Here is a 21038-nt window from a genome sequence, read left to right as displayed (position 1 = left end):
AACCAATTTGATTGTAGCAGGTAAATAAACTACAGCATACATTTTACCTGACACCATGCATCAAAATCACCATAAAAACTAAGTTTATCAAAGTCCAACTCCACAAGGAAAACATGAAAAAGTGCAAATTATGTACCCAGTATTTCTGTCACAGCTGGTTTTCTTAATATGGCATGAAAAAGGTTTACAGCATATATTAAGAAAATTCTTACAAGTGTTCACCTCAATGCTTATATATACAACATTCTGCTCAAAGTGCTCACTATATGAAAAAAACTGATTGGATAAAAATATTTAAACAGTGCTTTCTGAACGTTCAGGAAAAATTAATATAATACATCAGTCCCATTTGTTTTCCTCTTCACTCAGTGCAACGAGAAGCAGAAGTCACATCAACTTCATGAAAACTTGCTAGCCACCGTGCCAGAAAACGTCAGCTACAGTGGCATTCTTGGTGTCCCATTGGGAGTGGGTCTTTTAGTTTTTTGCATGTGGCTTTGATGTTTTCGAGATCTTACTACTTTCATTCTTACTTCAAATACTTCTTGTATGGCTTTTCGAAAACAATGGAAATTGTAGTCTATTAATCCTACAGAGACAGAAATGTTTCCCGTATTAATAAAGACATTTATACAAATTAGGTGATGAAAAAGTTGCTTATATTCTACATTTAGTGAAATACAACACTTTCTGGAGGTCATAATCAAGTGAATTTTCCAGGCATTTTTTTCTGTCCTCAGCAAAAGCATATTTGATAAATACAAATAATTCAGTGAACATTATAGTTTCATACTATGTCTGATGTTAAATATACTTACTAGTCTTAAGAGAAAACAAATAGAAGTTCATTGGCAGATAACAAAGCCTTAACTTAAGAGCTTTGGAGAAGTGCTCAGTATACTACAAGAGAAGTTATAATCTTTCATAAAGTACAGTGTAATTTTGTAAATTTGCTTTACAGAATAACTGTGATAAAAATAAGTAGCATCCAGTAATAAAAGAATTTTCTTTTTTTTGACAATGCATAAGCTTTGAAATGGGTACTTGATAGAAACATTGCCAAATAACAACCAGCTGTATTTCATCTTACATTGTAATTGAAAAATAACAGAATAGACATGCTGTTAGGTTACATACATACATACATAATAGGCAGATAATATTACCGTGCAAGTGGGATGAATGTGATCCCACAGAAAAGCTGTAAAGCCATATTAGTAGTCAGTCAGAAGGCTTACTGGGTGGCACAATTGTGTAATAGTGCAATACAATTTTAGAATTTTGGTACTGAGCTTATGACCTCATTCAAAGTTATGCCATAAGCCTTCCTAACTCAAATACTGCAGTGTTTTCCACTTCAACTTCCCTAACAGGAGATGATACATATTTTAAGAGGTTTAAATCCACGATGTTACACTTTAATTTTTTTCCCAGGAATTACTTTCCCTCTCCCTAAACTTCAGACAAAATATTATGTGGAAGTCACTAGGCACCAAAAGCTAATCTGCATTATAATGCCAAAACTGTACTGTTAAAGGGTACAGGCTACAGCACAAAGTGTCCCAAACTATGTAGACACAAGAACCTGACACAGTTGTGGACAATCCCTAATGGGTGTTTATTCACATCGTGTCTTTTCTGAAACAGTGTTGTTAGTGGGTACACTTCTTATGCTCACAGCAAAAAAAGGAGGTGACCACATCTAACATTCCTAGATAATAAAGGCAGTATGGTTATTAAAGAGAAATTCAACCAGTCGAAGTTCTATGAAATAAAAGAACTATGTAGCCTGTCAAGCAGTCCAGCAGACATGGTATGAGTACTGCATTTGCAAACACACCAACACTGACTGGTGAATTCGTATCACAAGCCCAGATGATGGCTCATTCTTCCACTTCTTAGTTCTGGTCTCAGGGCATTTCACTGAGACCAGTAACGCAGTGAACATCACACCAGTGAGCAGAGCGATCATGAACTAAGCTTTCAGTATTGACCTTGACCGGGGTCAGAGAGATAACCAAGAAATTTTATGTACTTTAACTGCAAAATGTGAAAGACACCTCGCTCCCAAATATGTAGCTTTTCAAAAGCCTCCTTTCAGAGATGAGAAAAGCAGGAACATATTTCTATCAGCCAGTTTCAATAATTTTGCCTTCGTTATGGCATGCAAGCTGTTGCAAATGTGTATGCTGGCGCCAACAGGTACAAATCAGCATTAGCCAAGCTAAACTGACACATTCTCCTGTTGCAGATGGAAGCTTTACTGTACTGGATGTAAACTTTCATATGGTTTCATATCAGAAAGTTGTCAAATACATTTATGACTTCATCTTATCTTAATGCCAGCACAAATACCTCATGCCTTTAAACATGTTATGTAAGCTCTATCAAGCTGTACTTACCTTTAATATTTGTGATACGGCTAGTGACTGTTATCAGCTAATGACAACCACAGTTATTCGTTAACTTGCTAATCTAAGGGAAAAGTAGTGCAATAGTAGAAAAGGGAAAAATACCTTTTCTCTCAAAGCTTTCTTCTCTGACAAAACAAACAAGAGCAAGGAATTTTGTCACCTCTTTTAAATAAAGGACAGTTGTATTGTTCAGTTTTATGATTGCCATTGATTCTTTGTCATAAGGAGTTCCAGTGCCATCATCTTTAAGCCTAAGGGACGATATTCAAACAAACAAACAAGAAAAGATAAGCCACCAGATGAGCTGACAAAAGTACTCCCACATTGATTCTTTCACCAGATAATCTCAAACTTTATGAAATTCTCATTTTAACCTTTCAGGGAAACTCTTCTTCAAACTACACACTACATAAACTAAAAATAAATAGAGTTTAAATAATTTATCCAATCACACACCGAATCTTAGATCTAGGGCTAGGAATCAGATTGATTGATTGCCAAGTACCTGAGCTGAAGCCTATTTTTTCCTCTATTAGTTGCCAACCACTTACCACAAGGTTTTCTGTTTTCTTTTAATCAATGCGCTACATTATGACTTTACCTAACACGTGTGAACCAGTAAGTCTGTACTGATAATTCCAGACCTAGTAACCTTGCTTGAACAATGGCAGCTGACTGATAGTTTAAGCCATCATGAGACTTTATGCATGAGATGTTGGCTTTTGCAACACCATATAATGAAAAGGGAAGCAGTGGCTGCCTCTCCCTGGCGGTGTTCAAGGCCAGGCTGGATGGGGCTTTGAGCAGCCTGGTCTGGTGGGAAGTGTCCCTGCCCATGGCAGGGGGGTTGGAACTAGATGGTATTTAAGGTACGTTCCAACCCAAACCATTCTATGATGATTCTATGATTTCTCTTTCACAGCTGAGGTGTCATGATGATCACTGTATCAGTTTTAGTTTCATACCTTGTAACTTAACCCTCATTCCTGAATGCGCACACAGATCTTGTTAAATGGGTAGTTATCACTGACCTCCCAGAACAATTAGTATCAATAATATATTAAGCAAGTTCCACAGTTGCTCCAGGAACAGAGGACAAGAAATGAATTGTAGTATCATGTCTTTAGTCTATAGCTAAAAACATGGTAAGCACATTTCTGGTGATAAATGCTAAATGGTTACACAAAGACAGTGGCAGAGTGACATTTTGTGAATAGAGAACCCCACAAGTGGTGTTGTACAGATAATAATTAAATGCATAGTCTTTGGAACTACACAGCAGCATCTTTCTGTGTACACAAAAAATACCACAGAATCAGCATCCTTTATGATATACCTCTGTAAAACACAAGTTGGGGTACAGTTACTGAAGTGAACAACTCCAAAATCTGACACGTACAGTAGAATATACAAACAAAAATTTTAGAAAAGTATTCAACAATTTCTTGTTCTTTTGAAATTCTGATGCTTGGTGCATATCTGCACCAGGATCCTTCCTCGTACCTTCTCCAAGAGTGCAAGAAGCCTACCAACGGGTAAGAATGCAAGGCTACCAAAAAGACCACCACAGTCTAAGCATGCTGCGGTTTAGCCTCCAAGTCTATGCATCTTAATGCACTAATTCTTAATGTGCCTCTGCCTTTCCCAGGAATAGCTGGCATTGCATTTGGCCAAGGGCCAAGTCATTTAAAACATAACTTGCAAGGAGATGTACACGCTGCCCCAGGAGACCTCCAGCTGCTAATGTATGAGAAGGGGAAACTGAAAAAACACACCAAGGTCATGTGGGGAAAAGAGGACTAACAGAGAACTAAAGAAAGAGTGAAGCAGCCCTCTGAGGCCAGTAGAGGCCACTAGCTATCAAAGTAAACAAAACTAAATATGGCCCCACTTTTTTCTAATGGGAGGTATCCTTCTGTTGAATTCGTTCGTGGGGAACAAAAAGGTGATGTTTCCTTTTATTTTAGGTTGGTTACTTCCCACTCCTTCCTCCACATAATATTACTAGCACAGAAACAGGAAGGTGTTCACAAAAGCGGTTGGGCAGGGAACAGTGCTGCTTGTTGGCAAGGGATCTGTACCTCAGAGGCCTGCTGTTTCCTCCTTCTCTCCTGTCCTCACAAATTACACATTCTCATTATTGTTTATACCCACTTCATTCTAATTTTGAGGCCATTCAGATTCTAGGTACACAGTTTTATAAAAAACATTAACAATTTACTTACCCATATATACAAGAAATGTCAATCACAACATCTATCATATCACAGCAGAGCTCATAAGTTTGCATATCCACCGGAGTACTGTCCGTTGCAATATAGATCTTACTGACTACATCAAATAAAAATGCTTTTTCAATCCCAGAATTCTATTTAAGAAAAGAAGAAAGAAAAATAAAATGGAAGCCACGTCTTCCAACTAATACCAAGCTTTTTTGTTCCCCTACTTGCCTGTTACGCAAAAAGCTAGGCTGAAGAAGGGGAAGTTAAACTGAAATCAAGCTCATTTTGAAAGAACTGTACATACAGCCCTGTTGTATTTGTAGCAAACCGTGATGATCACAGACCTTCCAACAGTTTTTTGCTTCTGAGCAGACATAACCCCAAGTTACACTCCCAAACTTCCCCTCTCTGGAAAACATCTGGAGAGATTACATTTATTTTCAGTGGAAGATGCGGGGGGGGGGGGGGGGGGGGGGGGGGCAAGTGGGGGGGGGTGGGCAATCTTCCAATATCAAGCTTTTGGATTTTTGATTGTAACAACAGACATAAAAAGAGAGCTGTAATTTAAAGTTATTCTAGCTGGACATGTAAGAAGGTAGAAACAAGGAAAAGAAAAAGCTGATAGACAAAGAAGGCGGTACTGTTCGGGAACTAATTTCTCAAGGAAACTGAGAGATTGTCTCACTGGGGTCTGTAGCTGTTTTATTATCTGGTTCCTTAGAATATCTTTTAGGATTGCAGGAGAAAGACCAGTATTTTCGTGGTGCTCTTTCAGTTTTCATGTAGCACTGGCAGTTAAAGCCATGTTTATAATGCTAAGGCTTGCTAATGTGATGACAGGTATGTTCCCGTCATCCTGCCAAGCCGATTAAGACTCTCTCCATAGTGGAGATGTATCGTATTCGCAGCTCTCAGAGGCCAGCTTGCTCATACTCTTTGTGTAGATAAGGTAAACTGCCATAAACCTCTGCTTCCTAGAATAAAAAATAAATTAAAAAAAATGTGTAATGCTTAACTGAAAACACTTGCTTTGCTTGCTGAAATCAAGGGATTGCACCTGGGCAGCTGTCCCAGTATGAACACAAATGGCAATTTCCCAGTATTGCTAACACTCAAGCTATAAAATATGATTCAGAATCCACCTGTACAGGAAGAGAAGCAACTTTCTCCCATCAAACAAAATTTTCTCCATATATGGGCTTCCCTTTTTAGTATGGTTTGGAACTGCTGCCACAGCAGTTTTGTAGCTACCAAAAAAACCCCACTGAAAACCTCTAACAAGTTTTGATAGCTTTGGCTTCCTTTGTAGTGACAGAACTTTGCCTTTTTTCTTCTTCTTTCTTTTCTTAGCCAACTATTTAACACATAGTTAAGAGACTGAAGTGACTCTCCCACTTTCCAAATTTCCTGAAATAGGTAGAAAAAATTCAACACTAGGTACACTATTGAACAATGACCAGCAATAGTTTGGACATTTTCTTATTAAAAGAGGTTTAATTCTTTCACCATCACACAGGCAGCTAAGGCTGGAAACACCCATCAATAATAACAACAGAATACAGAGGTGTATTTCTTGCATTTCATTATGGAAAAGATTCCTGTTGTGGTTTAACCCCAGCCAGCAACTAAACACCACGCAGCCACTTGCTCACTTCTCCCACCTCCCAGTGGGATTGGGAGGAGAATCAGAAAAAAAGGTAAAACTCATGGATTGAGATAAGAACACTTTAATAATGAAAATGAAACAAAATATTATAATTATAATAATAATAGTAATAACAACAACAATAACAGGAATGTAGAAAAAGAGAGAGAAATAAAGCCCGAGAAAAGACAAGTACAGTTGCTCCCACCCACTGGCGATGCCTGAGCAGCGGCTGGCCCCTCCCAGCCAGCTCCCCCCAGTTTATATACTGAGCATGGTGGTCTATGCTATGGAATATCCCTTTGGCCAGTTCGGGTCAGCTGTCCTGGCCATGTTCCCTCCCAGCTTCTTGTGCACCTGCTCGCTGGCAGAGCATGGGAAACTGAAAAATCCTTAACTTGGGGTAAGCGCTACTTAGCAACAACTAAAACATCGGTGTGTTACCCACATTATTCTCATACTAAATCCAAAACACGGCACAGTGCCAGCTACTAGGAAGAAAATTAACTCTATCCCAGCCAAAACTGGGACAAGTCTGTGACTGGCACATTTCAGTAATTCCTTAATTAAAAAAAAAAAAAAAAAAAAAAATCAAACCAAAGTACACGCTGTGGATACCTTAGGTACATGGGCTGCACACAATGTGCAAGAAAAGTCACAGAGAGCTGGCTTTGTTCAGCCTGAAGAAAAGAAGGCTAGTTGTTATATTCAAATACCTAACGTAAGGTTGCACAGAAGACAGAGCCAAACTCTTCTCAGAGCGAGAGTGTTGAAGGACAAGAGGCAAAAGACACAAGCTGGAATTCTGGCCTGATACAAGAAAAAAATAAATTAGCATGACAGCGGTGAAGCACTGGTAGTAGGCTGATCTGAGAGTTTGTAGAGCTCACATCCTTGGAGATACACAAAGCTGGACTGGACCCAGCCATGAGCAACCTGCTCTAACTGGCATGACTCTGAGCAGGAGCTGACCTCCAAAGGTCCCTTTCAGCCTACATGGCTCTGTAAGTCTACATTCTTTGAGCACTAAGAACAAAAATGTATATGTATTAATTTTAGTTATTTTGGCCACATGTGATAATTCTGTAATTTTAATTTTTTAAATAGTAATTCTGACAGCACCTCACATAAAACAGATGTTGTCAAATAAGATTAATCACAAGATTCACTTGTAAATAGCATATATATGTATACAGCCGTAATTCATTGCCAATACACATATTTGAAAATACAAGTCATTTTAGACAAAAGAAGCTGGAAATCAAGCCCTGTAATGTCATTCATGAACAGTCGATTATAAACTTTTGTGTTACATAAAGGGAGATATAGTGACAATTTCAGCTGTACAGGTAAGATGTACTTTAAATTATTAAGGTGCCAGTGACAATATAATAACATTTAACAATGAGAAGTGATTTTTCCATCTTAGAACTCCAGCTGCTGCAGCCTGCCTATATTTGCAGTGACAGTTTAAGAGGTTTTCATCTTGAAATGTTTGCCATACCAGCAGTTATGCCTGCTGGTATAGGAAGAACTTGGTGTCTTAACTTAAATCATGTTCTTCTTCAGTTGAGACTAATACATCATGGTAGGACCTGCTGAGAAACTGGCAGGTATTTGCTTCTGTCAAACTTTGTATGATGACAGAAACCTCTGTGGAAGGGTAGGATGGACTGCCAGGAGTAGTAACCACTAAATTGTACCCCTATGACTTCAAAGATTTCATTTGCCAGTAGTTTTAGTACAACTTCTAACTGAAAAAGCAAAGGATTTGCCAGAATGTTTGTGAAGAAATTGCTCCAGGAAAAACATACCAGTACAAACAATAATTACAAGTCATTAAAAAAAAAGAAAAAAAAAAATCAGGAAACAGTGGATAGAAGATACTGTTCAAAGAGACATTACGTCATTAATGCTCAGTCAGGGACAATGGCAATAAGAAATCAACTGTTTCTGTCACTAGGCCAGGAGGGTTCCTTACTAGAGAAACAAAGGCCAACTGAATGAAATGCTGCCATTGATGTCAACAAGACCAGGGTCAGAATAAGCACCAGTTGTCCCTGACACAGCCCTACAGTCTGGAAAGAAGATGCAACATGCGCTAGAAGCTCTATCAAGCACTCTGAATCGGTGTAAGAGCATTCCATGGCTAATCTGAGCCAAGTCATTGTGAAAAATCTGCAATGAATACATGAGATTTTATTTTGGAGAGGTGAAAAACGTGAGGTAGTTTAAATTCAAACCATGTTTCTCAACTATACTGGGTGTGCTAAAGCAGAGGGCAGTTTCTATTCTTTAAATGGAAAGGGCTCAGTAAAACTTGTAGTATTACTCCAATTCCTAGGTTAGGTAAATGGGCCTGTCTTTTTCTTTCTTGAAAGTATGAAGAGTAAGAGAGAATTTGGCCCTAAAAAGTAATTTTTAAAAGAACTTACAGGATACCTCCAGTCACTTAAGTTAGGAATGAATTTTAGACAGTTATTTAAACAGGTCTTGCTGCAAACAGCAGATACCGTGAATGAATCTGAATTTTAAATACTACATTTGAATTTACAGATTATGAAATTTAGATCATTAAATAAACAAAACTGTACTTAACTTTATTTTTAACATAGTAACTCATTGTTTGTTTTTAACACATACTTTTTAACATTTCTCAAAAAACCCCAACAACCTTAAAATGAAAAGCCACGTTCTTGTGTCATACAACTTGATTGCCTGGGGAGGCCACGGTAATTAAAAAACAGACATCCTTTTATATGAAGCTGATAAAAGTGTTAGTCAGGTAAGACTTACAAAGGTTTTGAATGCCAAACCAACTGTTATTTTATGCTTTACAAGCAGTTACATTAAAGAATGCAGAAGCAGTATCACACTGCTTATCACACCGATGGTTCCTCAAACGTACAAGCTAACACACTGTGGCACTATAAAGTTAGGCAAAAACCTGCTGTGAACTTCAGAGTGATCACAGATCTATTTTTGTAATCATCAGCTTTTCGTGTTGGAAGTCCTTATGGCATAAATGAAAGCACATCCTCATGAACACCTGCAAAACCCAAACTAGAACACCAATACACCCACACTTTCATACCCAACACGTTGGCTTCCTGAGGTAAGGCATGACCAAAATCCATGTCAAGATTTGTTGTAACCAAGTTGCTAAAATAAAGAGGCACCCGCTAACTAATTCTATGTTGGAGCATGATGTTTAGTCTTCCTGTGGTTGCAAATAGTCATTCTGAGTCTCTCCTGTCTACAGATAGAAGGTACTTGTAAAAGCAGACAGCAAGCATGCTGAGGACACTGTGATGCAGCTACACCTTGGTCTAGGTCATTAACAAACTGGATTTTGCTCTATTTGGAGCTAAGAAACAGCCTGAGACTCTTTCCCATACTGAATGGGGGAAACAGCATACCTCTCTTGCTTTTTTGGACTTCCCATTCATTTGAAAGACTCGTTCTTCCTTACAAATTACATCTGATATTCTAGATACTGTTGGAGCTGCCTTCTGGGTGTTCCAGGCACACATGCAGCTGTCATCAGCCATTCAAGAATCAGCTCGTGCTCGATTCATCTGGTGGTTTGGTACATATTCGTCACCAATTCCAAACAGTGAGGAGACCCCCTACAGAGATCCGACTCAATATGAGTGACTGGGGTGACTCTGGCACAAGAAGGACTATCATTCAGACAGCTTTCTCTTTAAGACTGTGTAGCATATTCAATATCCAATTGCTCCAGAACTGTTGACATCATTCCTTCATTACCTTTCTGTCCTAAGCAAAGTTTGAGACTGGATGATAACTGGTATATGCGGACCAGCCATTTTGGTAGAAATGGATCTTTGTAACAAACCATTCATTATGAAATAGCATAACTTGTTCAATAGTAAGAGAATAAGTTTTGGAAAGACCTTCCTCTAATCCTAGTTCTTCCATTCAGCAATGCATCCAGCTTTTCTCTCTCCATTTTCACACCTTACACTGAGAAACTGTGAAATCTAATTTTATCTTGCAGGCTGTTGAACGATATTAAATAATTTCATCACATCAAAATCACAAAAACGCACCACAAAATACCTTGCTGGGAAACTGAAGCTTGACAAATTAATGCTAGATGCAATGTGCAGAATTAGAATACTGTGAAAGAGGGTGCAATTTCAGGAGCCACTATGACCTGACTTAACGCCCAGCAAAACAGGGAGTTCCCCCTTTTTACCACCTACTCACTGTGTTCCCCTTTGCTCATGGCCACATGTTGCCATCTCTTATCTTGTGCCAAAACAAAAGCATGTTGGATGACTCCATGACCTGCTTTTAACTAAATTAAACAGTGCATTAGTGTGTGTCATAGTAACTCTATGAGGGAACAGGTGAGTGTCAGTACCAGTACAGAGGAGAGGAAGGGATCATACATACAGGAACAGTGGAGCAAGCAATTACCACCACAGTGATAACAAGCCACTAGATACACAAAGCTCCCTAACTGGCCTTCCAAGTAACTACGGAAGTGGTGGAAGTTGTGATGGACTCTACCTCTAAAAATTTCAAGACAAGAGAAGATTTTCTTAAGCGGGGTAAACATCAATACAAAGTAGAATTAATTTTAGGAAGCACTACAGACAGCTCTACATACGAGGTCAAGATTAGATGATGTTCCTTTAAGAATTTATTTACACAGCTTTTAAGTACTACTTAAACAAATGCATGCAGCACAGACCTTTGCAACATTGAGTGTACAAGCAGAGAAGTGATGACTGCTAACCCACTTTATGTGACTTGAGAAACAGTGTATCTCAGCAGCTCAGCAAAACTGTTTAATAGACGGGGAGGTGAGCCCAAGCTGCATGTGGGTGCATTTCAAGTAAGTGCTGATAATTTCTCTGAGAGTTCACATTGCTCATAATCTCTCAGAAGGCAGTGATCAGAGCATCTGAACATGCATGTTGGACATAGCCAGATCTACAGACAAAGTATATAACAAGTACTTACTGAAATAAAGATGTTAAGCAGGTTTTCCAGTGTTGGGAGCTGTGGAATCAGTTTCTGTACCACTTTGCTAAACGCTTCAAATATAGAATGATCATATATGCTTGTCAGATAAAAGCTGGAAAAAAACGTCACCACATTTTCCTTTTAGCCACATACTGTGAACATGATGTACCTTTCATAATATGAGTGAAATGAAATATTGTCAAACAGCAAGTGCCTACACTTATGCAATTATCCCTTGTGATCAAAAGTCACGTTATGACTGAAACAAGGGCTTCATCTCTACACACACACAAAAAAAATCCTAGACACTGCAAACTAGACCTTGATGTAGAACTTCATGATGCAACTCCCACCTTGGTATTCTTACAGAAATATTTTTCAAATTGCAGGAGAGGAATATTGCTGAGTATGTCTGTTGTGATCTACTTTTTGAAAGCTGTGGACCATTTATCAATGCAATGATGCAGTCAAGTAGTTAAGAGCCCTAAAGAGCTGGCATGTTCACGAAGCAGGTCTCTCTTTTTAACATATTTGTACTTGGCTTTAAGTGCTAAGGAAGCCATGACAACTTGATGTCCCCTAGTTCCCAGACTGCAGAAGTCCCACTATTTTTCATTATTTGCTATAATAATCTGCTTTATCAGCAGACATAAGGCAAAGATACAGCACCTGTCTTCCCAAACGGCTCCAAGCAGGCTGCAGCAGTGAGGACTAGTGATTGGGAGGGGACTGTGAGGCACAGAGGTTTCAAAGAAGGCAAAAGCGATGTAGGTGGCATATACACTCTACTGGCTGGAGCTCTACGGGTTGCTGCCACTGTCCAAGCAACTTATTTCAAGACAGCAGCTACAGCAAAACCTGGTAGGACTCTGGCGTATTTGTCATCTGTTTTTAAGCACATCTCCTCTCCATCTTTCCCTTCAAAACGGCAATCAGAAATAAGATACTTTGTTTGGCTCAGGTCAAATGCAATGTCTTTTCCTTCATATATCAAAAGCTTGTTGCCTGCTACTTCAAGAGAACAGAAAATGGTAATTTGTCAAATGAGCTGCTCTCCTCTTTAGGATTCTCTCTATAGAGCAGCTTTTCTCACCTGAGGTGAATCTTCTCCAATCCAGCATCTGCAAGGTCATCATTTGCCCTTTGGTGAATATCTCTTTGCGTTTCAATCTTGTGATCATCAGATAAACCATCCACTTTATGGATAAAGATTTCAAAGTTGATATCTGGATTCACTTTATAGGCTCTGGTCACAGTAAGATGCAGCCGAGCTAATGCTTCCATATAATCATCCTAGTGAAGGAAACAGAAAAGCTACAACTGTATGAAAGTTCTTAAAAATATATATATAATTTTATGATACTTACTTTTAGATAATGCTACAGTTCAACGACAGTTTAATTTTTTTATTTCTTGTAAGTAGAAGCCTGAGCCTACATCCAGCATGTGCATCAATCTCATGCTGTCAGCACTTAGGAATCTGAGCAAGAACCTTGAGATATTAAAGCAACTTAGTTAACTTTTGAACATACTGTAGACAGATTAAAAATAACCAAGCAGCTCTTCAAGTTTTAACGACTTTGTCATAATGTGTGTTTGTGATGTAAGTTAAGTCATTTATTTGCTTTGAAAAAAGTCTGTGCTTTCCAACCCATTTGTGTACTGCTGAAGAAGAAAAGAAAAAAGCAGCTTAAAGCCCCATTTTTTACCTGAGAATCAATAACAAATATCAGTGCTCCAGTGCCTCTGAAAATCATCTCATAGTCAAATGTAGGGTCAAAGAAGTCAATTTGCCCAGGAAAATCCCATATCTGAAAGTTGACAAAGGAGCTGTTGGAAACATCCTCTCTGCAGATTTTGTTTGTGCTCTCCAAGAAGAGAGTCTCATTCGGCGACATTTTGTGAAAGACAACTTTCTGAATGGAAGACTTCCCACTTCTTCTCAATCCCATGAGCAGTATTCTTGGCTTAACTTCAGTACTGAAGGGATCATTGAAATCCAAAACTGAATAAAATCACACAAGAAGAAAAGTAATATACTATGGCAATATAATTAGTAGCTGCTAGATAACATGCACTTGACATTTATTTTCAAGACATTTTTACTTGGATTTATGCATATGTTACCAATTTTTAAGTTTCAGGAGTGGTGCTACAGGCATTTTAAGTTGAAAGTTGCCCCTTAGGCTATACTATCAGAAAACCTACTTCTCACCTGTAAGACAGAGACTGCAGAAGGCTTGATCGTTCAGTTTGTATACTTGAAAAATGGTTTATCACACAGAGACATCCTAAAATATCTAATTTTACTGTAATTAACACTATCCCACGTACATTTGAACCCAACTTTAAGAGATTATCATCCAGTAAGAAATACCCTTGTCAACGGATAGTGACATCACACTGCTGGAAGAAAGGAGTAAGTTTGTGTTAGTTACACCTGTGTGATCTTCCTAAGGCTACACAAGAGCTTCCTTCCTCTATAGTAAATAAATAAACAGATAAATAAAATCACACATCCCAGGAGCTATAGGAAGAGGGCAACTCAGCAGGCACACAGTCCCTCTGTGTTGGGACTTACAACACAGGGCTGAGCCCATGAGAAGTCCTTTTCTAAGGTGGTTAGGGTTTCACCTGCCATTGAATAATTTGTCTTATGATTTGTAAAAATTTCTTGTCCAATAAATAAGATTACAGCGTAACTCCTGCCTATCTGCAAAACAGTGATTTCATTGTGTTACCTGTCACAGTTTGAAACTGGTACCACTAAACCAGAACATTTTCTAGTGCTGATGCACTTATAGTAGCATAAAGGTAGTTATGGAGTAAACTATACTGTTACTTCTGTAAGGACATGAATGTATAGCTATCCATACCTATAAGTACATCAACTGCCGTTTCAGGTATCTCTAATCAAAACAGCTACAACAGTCTAAATTGCTGCATTTAGTTGGCCTATAGCTTTGCAATGTCCTTCGGTGCTGAGCTGAAAACGATACTGCACATAGATGTAAAAAGCTTTCAAACAGCTCTGTGATACCCCGTCTGCAGCGTCAAACACAAGCCATGCAAAAAACCTGAGCTGTCAATGCTAAATCTGGAGAGTAAGCACACAGTGGTCAGGTTTAAAATACTGATCAGACAACAGGCTAAACACACTAGCTGTCAGGCAGACCTTCTCCCACCCACTGCAGTACAGACTATTCAACATCATTCAGAGCACAACATAATTGCATTTCTTTCTCTCTTTCTGCTGGGATAAATTTTGAATTGCAGGAAACCAGCACACATTTGTTCATATGCATCCTTCCTGTATATGCTCTGCATACTGTAAGTAATCGACTTTACTCCAAAAGTAGGAAAATCCAAACCAAGAAACCTCAGCAACACAATTTGAATCTGCCAATTTATTACGCAGCCTTATGGGCCAAAAAACATGGAAAGCTTGAAGGAATCCTTTGCCCAGGAGCATGTTTTACACCCAGGGGTGCTGGTCACATCCACCATCTTATGTTCCTCAAGCCTCACTCACAACTTTCAGAAACACAAGAGCAGCCTGCTGGGAGGGCACAGAACCTTGTTCACGTCTGTTTGTGCCTCCTGAGCTTCAGTCGCCCAGAACTAGGGCTTCTCAACTGAAGGTCTTGCAGTGTTAGCAAAAAACATCCCCTTGGCACCATCTACTGGCTTGCGAGTGGTTATGCCACTCAGCGTGGGCTGGTGTCACCACAGAGACCAACAGGAATTGCAAACCATCGGTGGGATCCTATCCATTTCAAATACATCTGAAAGGCCTGACAGGTAGTATCACTTACTGCGCTCGTGAAACACTGCCAGGCCGGAGCAGTGCGCAGATGAAACTCCTTCAAGCAGAACAGCAACAGGTAACTCCATAAGAATCTCATCCTCCTAACGCAGCAACGGCCAACTTCTGATGATCCACAGACAACAGATTTAGGAAGTAATAAACTGCAGTCAACACGCTGCTCTACTCTTCCTGTCAACGTGAACACTTGATAGTACCCTCCTGTTTCTTGCAGCCACAGGTGCCTACAATACTTCATGTCTATAGAAGAGTAATAAACCTCTGCTCTAGGAAAATGTAACAATATTTTATGTTTTGGGGGTACAGTCTTGTCAATAAAGCAAGCCAAAGGCACAGGATTTTCCTGTGCGATGTTTCCTCCACCCCATTCTCTTCTCTAACGCACAAATCTGCCACAGCTGCCAAATGCATAGTCACAATTTCGCTAATGTGCATACATCACGCAATCTGCATTTTGGCCATCAGAAGGGAAAATAATTTATTCAAAGTTTTACAAGAACTAGTTCGAATAAAATACTTTATAAAGGCATATAAACAACAGTCTTCTCATTGAAGCTTTATTGCACATTTCAAAAAATTATAAAACCTCCCATTTGCTCTGTACGCAACAGAACTTAGGAAGTGTAATTTGCTATGGATTTGCACTTTGTGTTCCCTTCCTCTTCCCACCACAGTAACACCAACTTCCCCTGTATGTCTTATGACATATCCTCCAAATAACAGATATGGCATCCTGTGGCTGATCTGGAAGCTCAACACATGCCTGTTGGCTAGACCGTACACACGTCTCCACCGGTGTGCCAGCTGCTGCCACAGAGAATGCACACATCTGCTTGCCCGTCCCTCTGGGGATGCTTTCATTTGTGTCCCTCCTCTCTTCTGAACGCCAGTTTTCATCCAACTCGTGGGACCTTAATCATCTTTGAGATGTCTTTTGTTCAAATTTGGTTGAAGGTGGACAGCAGTCTCCAAAGTTCTGACCAGTGATGAGACAACCGGAAGACAGGCTACCTATGTAACTCCCCTCTCTTTAAGAAATAGGCTAAAAACTCACATGTATCTAAAAAATATTTTAAATAACTTGGGGGTTTACATTGTTGTTGTATTAAATTATTCCAGGCTGTTAGATTTTTATGGACTGTAACACTCACTAGAAAGAAATTGCTTTATATTAAAGCCACACTAAAAAAAAAATACAGTTGCAAGTGCAGAGTTACTGATGAGAAGAATGAACACTAGCTCTTCTGCTAGTAAGGCTGTCATTTAGCTTTTGAAATCCTGCCAGTTCAAAGACAGGGAAATGTAAATGAGTATCATCTAAACCTGACTAGATAGCAAGGCTGCTGTAGCACTTTCCTCTGAGAGAGAGTTAAGAGATTACCTTATATGTAAAGGAATTGGACGATGCGCTGCCGGCCCACATTCCTTTGCAGAGTACATGACAACTCCTTCTTTAATTTGCCACAGAAATGCCAGTAGATGTATCACTGCAACTTCCCAGACTAGGTTACTGAGTGAGATCATAATACGCCTAAGAGAAACACTAAACTCTTCTCTATTCTGTAATGGGGAAGATAGTTTTCCCTACTGTGAGATGCCACATATTTCCTGCCTTATTCACTTTAGCAAAGAGTAAATGCTATAAAATGCCAGTTTCTAATGCATTATCAACAGTCCTTCATATTTCAACTTTTCTAAGCAGCCATAAAGAACAGAAGTCATGCTGGTTAGAGGCTGTATCTTTGAAGCATTCACAAATAAAACTTAACAAACCCCAAAGCACTTTCCCCACAGAGCAGCACTCAATTCCTTACAAAATTTCTGTAATTGCAGCTGTATGTCCTTGCTTATGGAGTGCAATTTGCGTGCACTGCAATGTGCAGAAGAGCCCAGCTCTGAGGAGTTAACTGAGAACTGCACGTAGCAGCGCTACCTTCCTCACTGGGACGCACAGTACACAATGATACTTTAAGATCTCGATCTCCTTCACCCTATTAAAGATACTCATTGATAACTAAAATAGTTTTTGAAGCCCATCCTGAATTCCACATCAATTGCAATTAATTGTCAAAGCAGGCGACTAGCAGTGCTTCACAGGCATATGTGACAGGGATGCCACACGGGAACGTGTATTTGTGGATCTCACCAGTTTTCAAACACCCAAATAAAGCACTGTAGTTCATCTGCTCAAGTGACATCAAGCCAAAAGAAATTATTTTGCTCATGTTACTGTCTGTAAGGTAACAACCCTCTGAGTCTAGCATTAAAATCATAGAATATGATTCCCATTTTAAACTAATACAGCTAATAATGATTTTTTTTTGCCCACTAGTGCCATTATGTTATTTTTAAGTTTTAACCTGTAAAGGAGAATTAACAGTCCCAAACTTTCCACTCATGTACCTTCAAGCCCATTGATCTCGTAGCATTTCCAGTGCTACTGTGGCTGTGATATCTGCAGCACTTTCGAGTGCTGTCAAGACAATAGCCTTACAAAACACTTACAATGAACATCTTCAACGCTATCAGATAGCCTGAGCCTAGAGAGTTAACAGGAAAAGCTTATATGCAATCAAGAAAGCCGTTCAGCTACTGTGGGTTCATAAACATTGCAGAAATGCCTGGTGGAAGGAAATTCTTGTGGCTAAAGAAAAGACTCAGAACCAGAAGACCTGGTTCCACTCTGCCACAAGTGCAGTACTCTGCAATGACATGTCTTAAAGCTACTGCCTTGGACACTCTGCAGAGGGTTTCCCCGCTTCTAAATGCTTTTTAATTGCATATATCAAAAATATGACTAGGCTTTATGTAAACTAAGCGCTTTAAGGTCTCTGAATATGACCCTATGTGTAAAGTAAAAAGATTAAGAGGAGGACAAGAGCCGTGGTTGCAGCATTCAGGCTGGAGACGAGAAACCAGTATGGGGTGAGAAATGACCAATGTGAAGTTTTGAAATCTCCTGTATGCCTACAAGCACAAATTATGTTTTTACTTTTAAGCCTGACTTCTCCCTTCACTTTCAACAGTGATGCATTGAAGCTGTTCTCCTCATATTGCCCTTTCCACTCCTTCTTTGTAGAAAAGTGGAGGCTGTGATGCTGAATCTTGGACTACTTACTGTACAGACAGATCCAGCAACACAGAGGACAAAAACTGGGAGAAGCAAGCCCCTCGCCCTGCAGCCCAGCGTTAAATACACAAAACACAGCCCCAAATCCCAACCCCCTCCATTACAGATGTTCTATGCCTCTCTCCAGAGACTTGAGAATGAAACAGAAAGCCAGGGAATCTGGACTGTTAAAACGGCCCTTTGTTTTACTCTTGTGTAAAAAAAGGTGTCTGCATGGACTGTCTTCTCCTGCTATTCAGGATGTAAAGGTTTGTTTCTGCCAAGTACAATATTCTGGTGTTACTATAAAGAAGCAATTGAAATTTTTTAGCAATCTAACAAAGTTCCTACGGAAAGATATCCAAATAGATTCCTCTGGAAAGAGAATATGTACTACTCTACAGAAAATCCTAAGTTAGCGTAGTACTAAAGAAACATGCTAAAATATCTTTACATCGAAATAAAGGCCATTCTTTAGCAGTTTCACCTAAGACTTTAATTAGTCTCAGCTACAGCTCTTACATGCTAGCATTCCCACAGCCTTTAACCATGAAGGCTTATACTCAAAGCACTGACCTTCCCCTGCTCCCCTAAACTGCAGTAGTCAATGCGATACCTCCCATGGCAGCCTGTAGGACTGGGTCTGTAAGAAGAAGGGTTCTGCATGCTAAGAATCAAAGTAGCCTTAAAACATGTGGCCTTTTATTATGCTGTTATAAAAAAGCAATTCTTTCTCACCCTGAGATACTGACAGTTTTCCAAGCTCCTTTGTGAAATACATCTCAGAAGAATGAATTCAGGCTCTGAATGAAAGCAACAGGCTCTGAGCTGGCATTGCCTCCTTTTACTGAATGAGGCTGCTTTTCCTGGTAAGCTTGTCCTTGCTAGCATCACCATCCACACTGACATGGATATGCAGAGCAACGCAGGTCCTCATATGCACAGGCACAGGGACAACAGACATTTAGCAGAGCCTGCCCCTGTGGGGACTGACACTCACAGCTGCAGAGCAGCCCTGGACACAAGAGCTGCGTGTTGCCGCTGCCTTTTATAGCCTGACACCCAACATACCCCACCTCCCCGCCTCCTTGGCACACCCAAGTCACATCACACATGACCACTAAGAACTCTCACCCCAGACATGGAAAATACTGAAAGGAGATTAGCCCCTCACCACTTTGTCCGCGCTCCTTTTGCCTCCTCCCTCTCTCCCAACCCTTCCTCCTACCTGTCAGCCCTTGCCCTGCTCCCGCCTCAGAGCTCCCTGCTCTCTCTGACCCCACGGTAGCGCCAAACGAGCACCCCGTCCCCTCCCACGGTCACCTGCGCAGCATCCCCGCTCAGACTGGCCTCTACCACCCCCCCCACCCCCCCCCCCCCAACGAGGCCTGCTCTCCCTCCAGCCGCCTCGCCTTCCCCCACACCTCTACCCCTGGCTCCCTTAGTACCCTACTCACCTTCGCCGTGCCCCAAATCCCTCCTCCTGACCCACATCCGCAGGCAGCCAGGCCCGACCCCCCCGGCAGCCAAACCTCACCTCCCCGGCGGTACCCCCGTTCCGCCCGCCACCCTCCCCGCCTCACCTCGGCCCCTGCCCCGCCTCACCCACTCTCCGCGCACACGGGGCCGGCCCCGTCCCGCACCTCGCTCCCCTCCGCCTCACCCCACACCGGCACGCCTTGCCGGCCGCTGCCCCACAGCCCCCTCCGAGGCCGGTGCCTGCCCCCCACCGCCCCCCGCCGCCGCCCGGCTCTCCAGGAGCTGCCACCGCCCCCCGCAGCCCCACGGCGGCCGCGACGCCGCTCCCTGCCGTCCCCCGGTGCCGATGCCGCTGCGGCCGCCGCGGGTGGCACTCACACGCCTCATCGCCGCCGCTCTCCGCGTCCCCGTCCGAGAAGGACTCGGCCCCGTCGGCATAGCCCGCCAAGCCCACGATCTCCTCCTCCTCTTCCTCCTCCTCGTCCCCCCCCTCCTCCTCCGGCAGCTTCCTCGGCACCTGGCTCATGCCGGCCGCGCTCCCGGCGGGGCTCCGAGGGCCCCTCTGCCTCCGGGCGGCCTCGGGGCGCGCCTCGCCGCGGGCGCGGGGGGCCCAGGTGCCGCGCTGGCGCCGTGCCCCGCCGCCGCCGCCGCCGCCGCTCCCGCCGCCGCCGCTCCCGCCGCCGCCGCTCCCCTCCCCCGCACGGCGCTGGCGGAGCGCGCGGCGCAGCCTGCCGGTGGGGCGCGGAGCGAGCGGGCGGGGTGGCGGCGTGACCCGCGTCACCTGACGCGGCCGGTCACGGGCCGGCGGGGCCTCCGCGCTCGCCCAGGCCCGGTCCCAAGCCCGGTCCCAGGCCTGGCCTCGCTGCTGGCACTCGGCGCCGGCAGGCAGAGCCGGGCGCGGCGATGCGCACAGGCGGGCTCCGGGGCCTGCTGGGTGCCGCCGCCTCCCACCCAGGCCCTGCCGTCCCGCCGCGCCTACGCGAGCCTGGAGCCACCCGTGGCACCGGTGCACACGCGAGACGCTGCCTCTGGCGTGCGGGGGGCCGGGGTGGGTGAGCGGAGTGGCGGTGGCGGCAGCCAGGTGTGCCAGTCCGCGGCATCAAACTTACAGGTAGCCCCTCCCGGGGGGCATCGGGGTCAGCCCAGCCTTGCAGCCTCACCCCACACGGAGCCCAAAAGTGGGCTCAAGGGGCCCTCCTGCACCACCCCCGCATACGCCTCTGCCTTCAGCATGTGGGAGACAGGGGGACTCTGCCCGCCTCTGCCTTCAGCATGTGGGAGACCGGGGGACTCTGCCCGCCGCTGCCCGGCTCGGAGATCTGCTGTGCCGGCTCGGGGCCCAAAC

General features: G+C 42.5%; 1 protein-coding gene across 1 annotated transcript; it reads right to left on the bottom strand.

Annotated features, from left to right (window-relative positions):
- Nucleotides 1-354: 354 nt before the first annotated feature.
- RRAGD (Ras related GTP binding D) lies at nt 355-20219 on the bottom strand. Its single transcript, XM_086461382.1, has 7 exons — nt 20072-20219; nt 12989-13284; nt 12373-12572; nt 11277-11391; nt 4640-4782; nt 2517-2665; nt 355-589 (listed from the first exon to the last, which is right to left on the bottom strand). The coding sequence occupies exons 1-7, from the start codon at nt 20217-20219 to the stop codon at nt 438-440; spliced, it is 1203 nt and encodes a 400-aa protein (XP_086317508.1). The 3' UTR covers nt 355-437.
- Between the last annotated feature and the right edge of the window lie 819 nt (nt 20220-21038).

Source organism: Leptosomus discolor, chromosome 2 (assembly GCF_034619465.1).
Source record: "Leptosomus discolor isolate bLepDis1 chromosome 2, bLepDis1.hap2, whole genome shotgun sequence".
In the NCBI taxonomy this organism is placed as follows: Eukaryota; Metazoa; Chordata; class Aves; order Leptosomiformes; family Leptosomidae; genus Leptosomus; species Leptosomus discolor.
Note: the sequence above shows the minus strand (reverse complement) of the source record. Positions and strands in the feature narration are given on the sequence as shown.

Bases quoted from the DNA above. Each gene is read 5' to 3' on its own strand.
- RRAGD (XM_086461382.1), bottom strand. From the start codon at position 20,219: ATGAGCCAGGTGCCGAGGAAGCTGCCGGAGGAGGAGGGGGGGGACGAG. The intron at 13,285-20,071 runs GTGAGTGCCACC...GATTTTATTCAG, and splicing joins GAGCGGCGGCGATGAGGCGT to TTTTGGATTTCAATGATCCC. The intron at 590-2,516 runs GTATTTTTCCCT...CTGTCTCTGTAG, and splicing joins AGAAAGCTTTGAGAGAAAAG to GATTAATAGACTACAATTTC.